At 51.4% G+C, this 13,738-nt stretch overlaps 1 protein-coding gene across 1 annotated transcript in view; it reads left to right on the top strand.

Moving 5' to 3' along the window:
- The window catches only part of LOC134928661 (uncharacterized), a 19,567-nt gene extending 10,363 nt beyond the window's left edge, over positions 1-9,204 (top strand). Inside the window, exon 5 of the mRNA XM_063924625.1 lies at positions 4,709-9,204. Coding sequence (XP_063780695.1) covers positions 4,709-7,437 — 2,729 coding nt within the window. The 3' untranslated portion in view covers positions 7,438-9,204. The remainder of the gene's footprint in view (positions 1-4,708) is intronic.
- Positions 9,205-13,738: the final 4,534 nt, after the last annotated feature.

Raw genomic sequence — 13,738 nt, 5'->3', positions numbered from 1 at the left:
TATGTGGTATACAGTATGTAGCTGCAGGTCTTGTGCTGTGCGTTAGCTGCAGGTCTTGTGCTGTGCGTTAGCTGCAGGTCTTGTGCTGTGCGTTAGCTGCAGGTCTTGTGCTGTGCGTTAGCTGCAGGTCTTGTGCTGTGCGTTAGCTGCAGGTCTTGTGCTGTGCGTTAGCTGCAGGTCTTGTGCTGTGCGTTAGCTGCAGGTCTTGTGCTGTGCGTTAGCTGCAGGTCTTGTGCTGTGCGTTAGCTGCAGGTCTTGTGCTGTGCGTTAGCTGCAGGTCTTGTGCTGTGCGTTAGCTGCAGGTCTTGTGCTGTGCGTTAGCTGCAGGTCTTGTGCTGTGCGTTAGCTGCAGGTCTTGTGCTGTGCGTTAGCTGCAGGTCTTGTGCTGTGCGTTAGCTGCAGGTCTTGTGCTGTGCGTTAGCTGCAGGTCTTGTGCTGTGCGTTAGCTGCAGGTCTTGTGCTGTGCGTTAGCTGCAGGTCTTGTGCTGTGCGTTAGCTGCAGGTCTTGTGCTGTGCGTTAGCTGCAGGTCTTGTGCTGTGCGTTAGCTGCAGGTCTTGTGCTGTGTGTTAGCTGCAGGTCTTGTGCTGTGTGTTAGCTGCAGGTCTTGTGCTGTGTGTAGCTGCAGGTCTTGTGCTGTGTGTTAGCTGCAGGTCTTGTGCTGTGTGTTAGCTGCAGGTCTTGTGCCGTGTGTAGCTGCAGGTCTTGTGCCGTGTGTAGCTGCAGGTCTTGTGCCGTGTGTAGCTGCAGGTCTTGTACTAGCATAAGGTCTTGTGCCGTGTGTTAGCTGCAGGTCTTGTACTGTATATAGCTGTATGTGGTATACAGTATGTAGCTGCAGGTCTTGTGCCGTGTGTTAGCTGCAGGTCTTGTGCTGTGTGTTAGCTGTATGTGGTATACAGTATGTAGCTGCAGGTCTTGTGCTGTGTGTTAGCTGTAGGTCTTGTGCTGTGTGTAGCTGTAGGTCTTGTGCTGTGTGTTAGTTGCAGGTCTTGTGCTGTGTGTTAGCTGCAGGTCTTGTGCTGTGTGTTAGCTGCAGGTCTTGTGCTGTGTGTTAGCTGTAGGTCTTGTGCTGTGTGTTAGCTGTAGGTCTTGTGCTGTGTGTTAGCTGCAGGTCTTGTGCTGTGTGTTAGTTGCAGGTCTTGTGCTGTGTGTTAGCTGCAGGTCTTGTGCTGTGTGTTAGCTGCAGGTCTTGTGCTGTGTGTTAGCTGCAGGTCTTGTGCTGTGTGTTAGCTGCAGGTCTTGTGCTGTGTGTTAGCTGCAGGCCTTGTGCTGTGTGTAGCTGTATGTTTTATACAGTATGTAGCTGCAGGTCTTGTGCTGTGGGTTAGCTGCAGGTCTTGTGCTGTGGGTTAGCTGCAGGTCTTGTGCTGTGCGTTAGCTGCAGGTCTTGTGCTGTGCGTTAGCTGCAGGTCTTGTGCTGTGCGTTAGCTGCAGGTCTTGTGCTGTGCGTTAGCTGTATGTGGTATACAGTATGTAGCTGCAGGTCTTGTGCTGTGCGTTAGCTGCAGGTCTTGTGCTGTGCGTTAGCTGCAGGTCTTGTGCTGTGCGTTAGCTGTATGTGGTATACAGTATGTAGCTGCAGGTCTTGTGCTGTGCGTTAGCTGCAGGTCTTGTGCTGTGCGTTAGCTGCAGGTCTTGTGCTGTGCGTTAGCTGCAGGTCTTGTGCTGTGCGTTAGCTGCAGGTCTTGTGCTGTGCGTTAGCTGTATGTGGTATACAGTATGTAGCTGCAGGTCTTGTGCTGTGCGTTAGCTGCAGGTCTTGTGCTGTGCGTTAGCTGCAGGTCTTGTGCTGTGCGTTAGCTGCAGGTCTTGTGCTGTGCGTTAGCTGCAGGTCTTGTGCTGTGCGTTAGCTGCAGGTCTTGTGCTGTGCGTTAGCTGCAGGTCTTGTGCTGTGCGTTAGCTGTATGTGGTATACAGTATGTAGCTGCAGGTCTTGTGCTGTGCGTTAGCTGCAGGTCTTGTGCTGCGCGTTAGCTGCAGGTCTTGTGCTGTGCGTTAGCTGTATGTGGTATACAGTATGTAGCTGCAGGTCTTGTGCTGTGCGTTAGCTGCAGGTCTTGTGCTGTGCGTTAGCTGCAGGTCTTGTGCTGTGCGTTAGCTGCAGGTCTTGTGCTGTGCGTTAGCTGCAGGTCTTGTGCTGTGCGTTAGCTGCAGGTCTTGTGCTGTGCGTTAGCTGCAGGTCTTGTGCTGTGTGTTAGCTGCTGGTCTTGTGCTGTTAGTTGCAGGTCTTGTGCTGTGTGTTAGCTGCAGGTCTTGTGCTGTGTGTTAGCTGCAGGCCTTGTACTGTATGTAGCTGTATGTTTTATACAGTATGTAGCTGCAGGTCTTGTACTGTTTGTAGCTGTATGTGGTATACAGTATGTAGCTGCAGGTCTTGTGCTGTGTGTTAGCTGCAGGTCTTGTGCTGTGTGTAGCTGTAGGCCTTGTACTGTATGTAGCTGTATGTGGTATACAGTATGTAGCTGCAGGTCTTGTGCTGTGTGTTAGCTGCAGGTCTTGTGCTGTGTGTTAGCTGTATGTGGTATACAGTATGTAGCTGCAGGTCTTGTGCTGTGCGTTAGCTGCAGGTCTTGTGCTGTGCGTTAGCTGCAGGTCTTGTGCTGCGCGTTAGCTGCAGGTCTTGTGCTGTGCGTTAGCTGTATGTGGTATACAGTATGTAGCTGCAGGTCTTGTGCTGTGCGTTAGCTGCAGGTCTTGTGCTGTGCGTTAGCTGCAGGTCTTGTGCTGTGCGTTAGCTGCAGGTCTTGTGCTGTGCGTTAGCTGCAGGTCTTGTGCTGTGCGTTAGCTGCAGGTCTTGTGCTGTGCGTTAGCTGCAGGTCTTGTGCTGTGCGTTAGCTGCAGGTCTTGTGCTGTGCGTTAGCTGCAGGTCTTGTGCTGTGCGTTAGCTGCAGGTCTTGTGCTGTGCGTTAGCTGCAGGTCTTGTGCTGTGCGTTAGCTGCAGGTCTTGTGCTGTTAGTTGCAGGTCTTGTGCTGTGTGTTAGCTGCAGGTCTTGTGCTGTGTGTTAGCTGCAGGCCTTGTACTGTATGTAGCTGTATGTTTTATACAGTATGTAGCTGCAGGTCTTGTACTGTATGTAGCTGTATGTGGTATACAGTATGTAGCTGCAGGTCTTGTGCTGTGTGTAGCTGTAGGCCTTGTACTGTATGTAGCTGTATGTGGTATACAGTATGTAGCTGCAGGTCTTGTGCTGTGTGTTAGCTGCAGGTCTTGTGCTGTGTGTTAGCTGTATGTGGTATACAGTATGTAGCTGCAGGTCTTGTGCTGTGTGTTAGCTGCAGGTCTTGTGCTGTGTGTTAGCTGCAGGCCTTGTACTGTATGTAGCTGTATGTTTTATACAGTATGTAGCTGCAGGTCTTGTACTGTATGTAGCTGTATGTGGTATACAGTATGTAGCTGCAGGTCTTGTGCTGTGTGTAGCTGTAGGCCTTGTACTGTATGTAGCTGTATGTGGTATACAGTATGTAGCTGCAGGTCTTGTGCTGTGTGTTAGCTGCAGGTCTTGTGCTGTGTGTTAGCTGTATGTGGTATACAGTATGTAGCTGCAGGTCTTGTGCTGTGTGTTAGCTGCAGGTCTTGTGCTGTGTGTTTGCTGCAGATCTTGTGCTGTGTGTTTGCTGCAGGTCTTGTGCTGTGTGTTTGCTGCAGGTCTTGTGCTGTGTGTTTGCTGCAGGTCTTGTGCTGTATGTGGTATACAGGATGTAGCTGCAGGTCTTGTGCTGTGTGTTAGCTGCAGGTCTTGTGCTGTGTGTTAGCTGCAGGTCTTGTGCTGTGTGTTAGCTGCAGGTCTTGTGCTGTGTGTTAGCTGTAGGTATTGTACTAGCTGTAGGTCTTGTGCTGTGTGTAGCTGCAGGTCTTGTGCTGTGTGTAGCTGCAGGTCTTGTGCTGTGTGTTAGCTGCAGGTCTTGTGCTGTGTGTTAGCTGCAGGTCTTGTGCTGTGTGTTAGCTGCAGGTCTTGTGCTGTGTATTAGCTGCAGGTCTTGTGCTGTGTGTAAGCTGCAGGTCTTGTGCGGTGTGTTAGCTGCAGGTCTTGTGCTGTGTGTTAGCTGCAGGTCTTGTGCTGTGTGTTAGCTGTAGGCCTTGTGCTGTGTGTTAGCTGTAGGCCTTGTACTGTATGTAGCTGTATGTTTTATACAGTATGTAGCTGCAGGTCTTGTGCTGTGTGTTAGCTGTAGGTCTTGTGCTGTGTGTAGCTGTAGGTCTTGTGCTGTGTGTAGCTGTAGGTCTTGTGCTGTGTGTAGCTGTAGGTCTTGTGCTGTGTGTAGTTGCAGGTCTTGTGCTGTGTGTAGTTGCAGCTCTTGTGCTGTGTGTAGCTGTAGCTCTTGTGCTGTGTGTTAGCTGTAGGTCTTGTGCTGTGTGTTAGCTGTAGGTCTTGTGCTGTGTGTAGCTGCAGGTCTTGTGCTGTGTGTAGCTGCAGGTCTTGTGCTGTGTGTAGCTGCAGGTCTTGTGCTGTGTGTAGCTGCAGGTCTTGTGCTGTGTGTAGCTGCAGGTCTTGTGCTGTGTGTAGCTGCAGGTCTTGTGCTGTGTGTAGCTGCAGGTCTTGTGCTGTGTGTAGTTGCAGGTCTTGTGCTGTGTGTAGTTGCAGGTCTTGTGCTGTGTGTAGTTGCAGGTCTTGTGCTGTGTGTAGCTGTATGTGGTATACTGTATGTGGTCTTTGCTGTAGACATCTGTACATAACTCCCTCTTTTTTACATTTTTATTATTTGCAGCTCCAGATCATCAGAATAGGTGCAGGAAAGAACAGTACCCCCATGGCCAAGAAGCCTCGTTCCAGGACAGGAGGAATACAGTGGCCCCTTGCCCCAACTGCGGAGCGTTCTGCAATAACCAGTGCGGGATGAGCTTTCAGTGGGAGCAGAGGAGGCTGCACCATCCGGTTCCTGGGGTGGCCGATGGAGGCCAGGGAAACCGTTACGCATCTCCTCCAAACCCCTACTTCAGCGGTGTCGCAAACTCCACATTTCCAAATGTGCGGCCTCCCGTCCGTCATGGAACCTCCCCGGTTAATGTTCAGGGGAACCCTGCAATGATTCAGTTGTCCCCACAATATGCCGGATACCGGAGGCCTGGAGATCCAAAGTCGCCCAACGTTATGCCCGGCAAACTGGAACATTCAGCAGCGAGTGCGGCCCACGGGAACAGCGCCCCAGCTTCTTCTCCCCACGGACCAAACACTTACGGAGCCAGTCCTGCCAACAGCGGCGGGTATCACAGGAAGACTCAGTCTATGTCTCCGCTGGCCGCCATCGAAACAATGCCAATGTTTGCCACCAATAACAGCCCGAACAATGTTGTAGAACAGAGAAACCGGCTCTCGGCCCAAACTGTGACTAGCAGTGATGGTAATAAAGACAGGGGGGGCGCTGTGCCGCGCAATACCATCCGACGACCAGACAACGTTCATTTCTCTGCTCAGGGTAACAGAGTTAATAGAGTCTCGCAGCCAGTTTCACCAGCAGCTGGTAGCACAGGGCAGCCGAGAACAGGTGAGGTGTCCGGTAACAAGACCTCCTCCCCATCAGTCAATGCTTGTCCCACTGCCAGGAACACACAACCCTCTTCTTCCTCAGTCGTCAGCCAGGAGGTTGGGCGGATGGGAGCAAGCGAAGGTCACGGACTTAAACGGCCAGCCCCCCAGGCGGCATCTGACAGTGGTCTTCCTACTAAAAGAGCCAGCCCCCCAATAATCATTGTTGACTCGCTAGTAGGAAAGCGCACCTTAACCCCGTCAAGTGGTGTGAGTAGCCAGGGTTCAGTTTGTGTCACACCTCCCACCTCCAAAGGGGGGAGTGTTCCTTCAGCTCCAGCCGCATCCCATGGCAACCAGGATCTGAAGAAAACCACACCCCCTGAAACCAAAGATGGTAGACGCCCCACCCCTCCAATCACCATCAGCAACATCCGGAGTGCTGGAATTTTTGTGCCTCCTTCGGCCAGACATAAAAAAGAAGTGAACAATGCCAATTCCCAAATAATTATTATTGACGATAAAGATGGTGACACACCCGTGCCTCGCAGCTCCCCAGCCAACGCTTCAAATCATGAGGTTAGAAGTTCCACCTCGGGGACTCCCCCAGTAACCAGCTCCAAGAGCAGCGGAGATCCACCCCAGTCTACCGTCACGAAGATCTCACCTCAAGGAGTTCAACCGGCAGCCCCAGTTGTAGTTAATAAAGTTCAGGTGCAACAGCCCTCCCCAATCATTGTTACTGGAGGTACTGGTCTCGCCAATCAGTCCTTGCCTGTGAATGGCAATCAGAGTATCATGTGGACGTTTCCGGTAACCGTCGGCAGTTCAGGAATTATGCTGGCAACTCCTGTCAATATGAAGCAGCCCAACCGGCTGCCAATAAGCAAGAACCCTAGGTTCGTACAACCGAACCCCGTTCCACTTAACGCCACATCCGGGAATGTCAACGCCAAATTCAGCTCTATGGCCGTGACCAACGTAATTGGTCAAACTAATCCACTCCCCATGTCTGTGCCGCCTGGACAGGCAAAACCCATTACGGTCAACGTCAACCAGACCGGGAATATGGGCGGTTCTCTAAACATAAGGAACTCCAATGTTCAAAAGGTTAACAGCGGGACCCTAAAAGCTGTACCGGTGACCACTGCCGGGAACCAGCCAGTGGCGCAGACGTTTCCTCTCTTTGTAGATGCTAATTCCGGTCTTATTCTCACTGGTTCTGCCGTCCCCTCCAAGGATAACGTCTCCTCCGGCATTGGTAATGCCACTGTGGTCACCGTTAATGGGGGTGTAGTCACGGGAAATGTCGGACCCGTTTCTTTAGGTGGAAAACTGTCCTTTAGGAACATCACCCCTGTTAATGTAAATAAAATCGGAAGCACCACATTTTTTACAGTTGACCGAGCGATGGGCATAGGGAACGGTTCTCCGGTCACGCTCACAAACAATGCCGCTAATTTCAATAATAAAGGGACACTAAGCATAAACAATCCTACCATCCTCACCTTAAATGGCGGCTTGCCCATCGGCAGTCAGGGGCCTGTCGGTGCGCCTATAGCCAAAATCGCTTCTGTTAACACTAATGGCACTTTGCAGGTGGCCCCAAGCTCCGCTCCCGCTGTTGTAGGTGGCGCAGGTCAGCAGAATAACGGGATGATTATAAGGAGAGTCGGAGATCCCAGCGCGGTAACCCAGCAGCCCAGCGCTGAGCAGGCACCGGTTTTAGTGGAGCGACTGTTTAATTGCAGCGAATGCGGGGAAAAGTTTAACTCCCTCGAGAACTTGGCTTCCCATCAGTCTGTCCACAAGCAGCCAGGCGCCACGCCAGACGGAAAGGCCGGCCAGCCCAACGCCAAAGGCGCATGTGAAAACGAAGGTCTTCCAGGAGCTGTAGATGAGGACGCTCCCACCATCCTGTACACCACGCAAGGGGACGATGGGAGCACGGTGTACGTGGTTACGGTGTAGACTCTACAGCCTAAAGACATTAGAATTCATACTATTCGTTTTTGTAGTGTTATATTATTTTTAGTTACTTTGTTGTGTTTTTTAAACTTTCTATATGTGTAAAAGTTTCTTTGTTTTAAGCGAAAAGAGATGTTGTTAGAAAGTCGGATTTGTAGTGTACTGTCTCGCGGTTACCTCCATGAGCGTAGTCTAGAAGTATATTGTATGTTCCATATCGTGGACACGGACGTTATAGTCTTGGATTTAGGTGATCTGGCTGCTGTTGGCGGATTCACCGGAAAGGGAAAACTTAGATGTAGCCTAGAAAACATGTAAAAAATGTAAATAATTCGGTATAGATTCACTTCCAAGACACTTTGTATTAATAGCACGTTAAGGATGTCTAATCTGCTATAACCCAGGACAGTTTGCTAATTGTAAGTGTAATGCTTTAGGTTAGGATTCCGCAACTCGTGGCTCTCTGCCTGGGGTGGAACTGGAAGTCCATCACACACTGCTGACTCCACTCTGTTCCTATGGCATGACACCTGAAAGATCCATTCCAGAAGTAATCCCTATGCATTATCAGGCTTTCGTAGAGGGAACTGCATACCCACATCAATCTGTTTGCATGATCAGTGTTGCGGGCCTTGCCCTGGGGCGATAGCCGTGATGAAGTAGGGTTGGCTCTACCAACTGCACTTTATTTATAATGAAACAATTGCGCAGGAAGGTTTCTACACAAAAGGGCAGTTGTGTGTTTTTTTCCCTGTCTGCGTAACACGTAGCCCATTTTCCTGTAATGTTATGCTAATTGTGACTTTCCCGCATGAACCTTATTCAGAATGCTTTGTAAATACTTCAAGTATCACGAAGACCAGAATCTGGTATCTGTAGTTCCACTGCGGTGAGAGAGCTAGCGGTGGCGTAATTGAATGGTTGCAGTGGCTGGCATTGCCTGTTGAGCCTCATTTTGTTTACCTCCACATAGTATAGATAAAAGGTTGCGATGAGAGCCACGGGAGTCTTATCACTGCATTATACTGTGTGATTTAGTGTTAGCATTACCACGGCCGTCGGAACTTTATAAATGGGTCTCTTATTAAAGGCCAGTTTGTACCATATATCATTGCCCTGATATTTACCGGTTTCAGAAAACCTCCCTGAAGATCCGCCTCCTGCTGTCTCAGTATATAGTATATACAGTAGTCTATGCTGTTATTGCAGATAGCGGTGCTGTAGGGGACACGCGTGCATAGTGACAATGTCCAGAATAAACGTTGCAGCCTCGTTCATAAGACCTACGTCTGCCTGCAAACGGCGAAATGTGTTGAACATGGAGAAAAGTTATTTTTACATTGCACTTTTTACTCTTAGTTCATTTTCACTACATGGATCTGCGTATCCTCTATGCAACGTCGTTAGTTCTGCGACTGTTTCAGAGATTGCCCCCGACACATTTATTCAGGGATGCGTTTATTGACCGACCTGCTGGAGGCGACCGTCCGGCTCCTCGCTGTAATGCGTCTGTGCTGCGGCCAAGGAGTTGGCCGGGCCTCTCTCGCCTCCTGCCCGCTGTCTAACCCCCATGGCGTCTGATCGCACGGTTGTCTCTCCATACTTATTGCTGCCAATGTTTGAATATATTTTCTATCAGTGTTTTACCGGCCCGGCGTACAGTTATTTACTAGACCTGTCACTTCTACCTCAACACGTGGTCCTGGGGTACACAACGTACATTTCAATTTTTCACATAACTTTGTACTCAATAAATATTTTAAAGCGCTACTGCCGCTCCTCTCTCTGAGTTTCTGGTGCCCGGGAGGTTCCGCTGTTATATATGAGTGACAGGTGAATTGCCTGCTGTGCTGTTGGCACAGTCACAGAACGGCTACTGATCTGCGCAGAACTCATCGGGTCATACGGCAAACGTTTATTCATACCGGTAAGAAGTTTTCACCATGACACTGCCCAGTTGCCACTGTTCAGCACCTGGATCTGCAACCGAAGACCTTAAATGGATCCAATGTCTCGGTATGGACTGCAGGAACCGGTGGTAGAGAACTGGTCACTTTCCTATAAACTAAATAACTGGCTCTGCGGATTCCCCCCAACTGTAGTTACTAAGAACCCCCCACCCTCTCGCATGCTGTGTTCCAATGAGGAGTCTCTGCAAGTTGTGTCCGGGTTGTACCGGTGCAGTCTGCGCTGTGGTCATTATGTATAGATAAGAGTAATGCATGTCCTGGCTTCACAGATAACATTACTTTGGAATAATTAGAATAAAATAATCCAAATGGGAAATTTGCTATATAAAATCCTAAAATTATTTTTTATAGATAGTTAAAGATTGCACGTTTCCATGTACTGCTGCTGGATACAGTGGATTTGTGCTTTTAGCTGTATTGCAGTCTTAGCAGAAATGACAATTCTGGAGGTGCATGAGCTCTAGGGGGGGAGAGATTCAGTTCCTGCGACAGACGCTTGCAAGCAGCTCTCTTCTAGGCCCCGCACCAGTGAGGTCTCTCCTAGTTCCTGCACCGGTCACAGTGAGGTCTCTCCTAGTTCTCGCACCATTCACAGTGATGTCTCCTAGTTCCCGCACCAGGCACAGTGAGGTCTCTCCTAGTTCCCACACCGGTCACAGTGAGGTCTCTCCTAGTTCCCGCACCAGTCACATGTCTCTTCTGTGCCCCGCTCCAGTTACAGTGAGGTCTATCCTAGTTCCTGCACCGGTCACGGTGAGGTCTCCTAATTCCCGCACCGGTCACAGTAAAATCTCTCCTAGTTCCCGCACCATTCACGGTGAGGTCTCTCCTAGTTTCCGCACCATTCACAGTGAGGTCTCTCCTAGTTCCCGCACCATTCACAGTGAGGTCTCTTCTAGTTCCCGCACCAGTCACAGTGAGGTCTCTCCTAGTTCCCGCACCAGTCACAGTGAGGTCTCCTAGTTCCCGCACCAGTCACAGTGAGGTCTCTCCTAGTTCCCGCACCAGTCACAGTGAGGTTTCTCCTAGTTCCCGCACCAGTCACAGTGAGGATTCTTCTAGTTCCCGCACCAGTCACAGTGAGGATTCTTCTAGTTCCCGCACCATTCACAGTGGGGTTTCTCCTAGTTCCCGCACCATTCACAGTGGGGTCTTCTAGTTCTTGCACCATTCACAGTGAGGTCTTCTAGTTCCCGCACCAGTCACAGTGAGGTCTCTTCTGGCCCTGCACCAGTTACAGTGAGGTCTCTCCTAGTTTTCGCACCATTTACAGTGAGGTCTTCTAGTTCCCGCACCGGTCACAGTGAGGTCTTTCCTAGTTCTCGCACCATTCACAGTGAGGTCTTCTAATTCATGCACCAGTCACAGTGCGGTCTCTCTGGACCCTGCACCAGTTACAGTGAGATCTCTCCTAGTTCTTGCACCATTCACAATGAGGTCTTCTAGTTCCCGCATCGGTCACAGTGAGGTCTCTCCTAGTTCCTGCACCAGTCACAGTGAGGTCTTCTAGTTCCTGCACCAGTCACAGTGAGGTCTTCTAGTTCATGCAGCAGTCACAGTGAGGTCTCTTCTAGGCCCTGCGCCCGTAACAGTTAGGTCTCTCCTAGTTCCCACACTGGTCACAGTGAGGTCTCTCCTAGTTCCCGCACCAGTCACGGGTCTCTTCTGGGCCCCCGCTCCAGTTACAGTGAGGTCTCTCCTAGTTCCTGCACCGGTCACAGTGAAATCTCTCCTAGTTCCCGCACCATTCACAGTGAGGTTTCTCCTAGTTCCCGCACCAGTCACAGTGAGGTTTCTCCTAGTTCTCGCACCAGTCACAGTGAGGTATCTTCTAGTTCCCGCACCATTCACAGTGAGGTCTTCTAGTTCCTGCACCAGTCACAGTGAGGTCTCTCCTAGTTCTCGCACCATTCACAGTGAGGTCTTCTAGTTCCTGCACCAGTCACAGTGAGGTCTCTCCTAGTTCTCGCACCATTCACAGTGAGGTCTTCTAGTTCCCGCACCGGTCACAGTAAGGTCTCTCCTAGTTCTCGCACTATTCACAGTGAGGTCTTCTAGTTCCCGCACCAGTCACAGTGAGGTCTCCCCTAGTTCTCGCACCATTCACAGTGAGGTCTTCTAATTCATGCACCAGTCACAGTGCGGTCTCTCTGGACCCTGCACCAGTTACAGTGAGATCTCTCCTAGTTCTTGCACCATTCACAATGAGGTCTTCTAGTTCCCGCATCGGTCACAGTGAGGTCTCTCCTAGTTCCTGCACCAGTCACAGTGAGGTCTTCTAGTTCCTGCACCAGTCACAGTGAGGTCTTCTAGTTCCTGCACCAGTCACAGTGAGGTCTCTTCTAGGCCCTGCACCAGTTACAGTTAGGTCTCTCCTAGTTCCCACACTGGTCACAGTGAGGTCTCTCCTAGTTCCCGCACCAGTCACAGGTCTCTTCTGGGCCCCGCTCCAGTTGCAGTGAGGTCTCTCCTAGTTCCCGCACCGGTCACGGTGAGGTCTCCTAGTTCCCGCTCCGGTCACAGTGAGGTCTCTTCTAGTTCTTTTACCATTCACAGTGAGGTCTTCTAGTTCCTGCGCCAGTCACAGTGAGGTCTTCTAGTTCCTGCGCCAGTCACAGTGAGGTCTTCTAGTTCCCGCACCAGTCACAGTGAGGTCTTCTAGTTCATGCACCAGTCACAGTGAGGTCTCTTCTAGGCCCTACACCAGTTACAGTGAGGTCTCTTCTAGTTCCTGCACCGGTCACGGTGAGGTCTCCTAGTTCCCGCACAGGTCACAGTGAGGTCTCTCCTAGTTCCCACACCATTCACAGTGAGGTCTCCTAGTTCCCGCACCGGTCACAGTGAGGTGTTTCCTAGTTCCCGCACCGGTCACAGTGAGGTGTCTCCTAGTTCCCGCACCGGTCACAGTGAGGTGTCTCCTAGTTCCCGCAGCGGTCACAGTGATGTCTCTCCTAGTTCCCGCACCGGTCACAGTGATGTCTCTCCTAGTTCCCGCACCGGTCACAGTGAGGTCTCTCCTAGTTCCCGCACCGGTCACAGTGAGGTCTCTCCTAGTTCCCGCACCGGTCACAGTGAGGTCTCTCCTAGTTCCCGCACCGGTCACAGTGAGGTCTCTCCTAGTTCCCGCACCGGTCACAGTGAGGTCTCTCCTAGTTCCCGCACCGGTCACAGTGAGGTCTCTCCTAGTTCCCGCACCGGTCACAGTGAGGTCTCTCCTAGTTCCCGCACCGGTCACAGTGAGGTCACTAGTTCTCGCACCATTCACAGTGAGGTCTTCTAGTTCCCGCAGCAGTCACGGTGAGGTCTCTCCTAGTTCTCGCACCAGTCACGGTGAGGTCTTCTAGTTCCTGCACCAGTCACAGTGAGGTCACTAGTTCTCGCACCATTCACAGTGAGGTCTTCTAGTTCCCGCACCAGTCACGGTGCGGTCTCTGTGGGCCCTGCACCAGTTACAGTGAGGTCTCTCCTAGTTCTTGCACCATTCACAGTGAGGTCTTCTAGTTCCCGCACCGGTCACAGTGAGGTCTCTCTTAGTTCTCGCACCATTCACAGTGAGGTCTTCTAGTTCCCGCACCGGTCACGGTGATATCTCCTAGTTCCCACACCATTCACAGTGAGGTCTCCTAGTTCCCGCACCGGTCACAGTGAGGTGTCTCCTAGTTCCCGCACCGGTCACAGTGAGGTGTCTTCTAGTTCCCGCACCGGTCACAGTGAGGTGTCTCCTAGTTCCCGCACCGGTCACAGTGAGGTGTCTTCTAGTTCCCGCACCGGTCACAGTGAGGTGTCTCCTGGTTCCCGCACCGGTCACAGTGAGGTGTCTCCTGGTTCCCGCACCGGTCACAGTGAGGTGTCTCCTGGTTCCCGCACCGGTCACAGTGAGGTCTCTCCTAGTTCCCGCACCGGTCACAGTGAGGTCTCTCCTAGTTCCCGCACCGGTCACAGTGAGGTCTCTCCTAGTTCCCGCACCGGTCACAGTGAGGTCACTAGTTCTCGCACCATTCACAGTGAGGTCTTCTAGTTCCCGCAGCAGTCACGGTGAGGTCTCTCCTAGTTCTCGCACCAGTCACGGTGAGGTCTTCTAGTTCCTGCACCAGTCACAGTGAGGTCACTAGTTCTCGCACCATTCACAGTGAGGTCTTCTAGTTCCCGCACCAGTCACGGTGCGGTCTCTGTGGGCCCTGCACCAGTTACAGTGAGGTCTCTCCTAGTTCTTGCACCATTCACAGTGAGGTCTTCTAGTTCCCGCACCGGTCACAGTGAGGTCTCTCTTAGTTCTCGCACCATTCACAGTGAGGTCTTCTAGTTCCCGCACCGGTCACGGTGATATCTCCTAG

Source organism: Pseudophryne corroboree, chromosome 5, assembly GCF_028390025.1.
Source record: "Pseudophryne corroboree isolate aPseCor3 chromosome 5, aPseCor3.hap2, whole genome shotgun sequence".
Classification (NCBI taxonomy): Eukaryota; Metazoa; Chordata; class Amphibia; order Anura; family Myobatrachidae; genus Pseudophryne; species Pseudophryne corroboree.
This window is presented reverse-complemented; position numbering and strand designations above follow the sequence as displayed.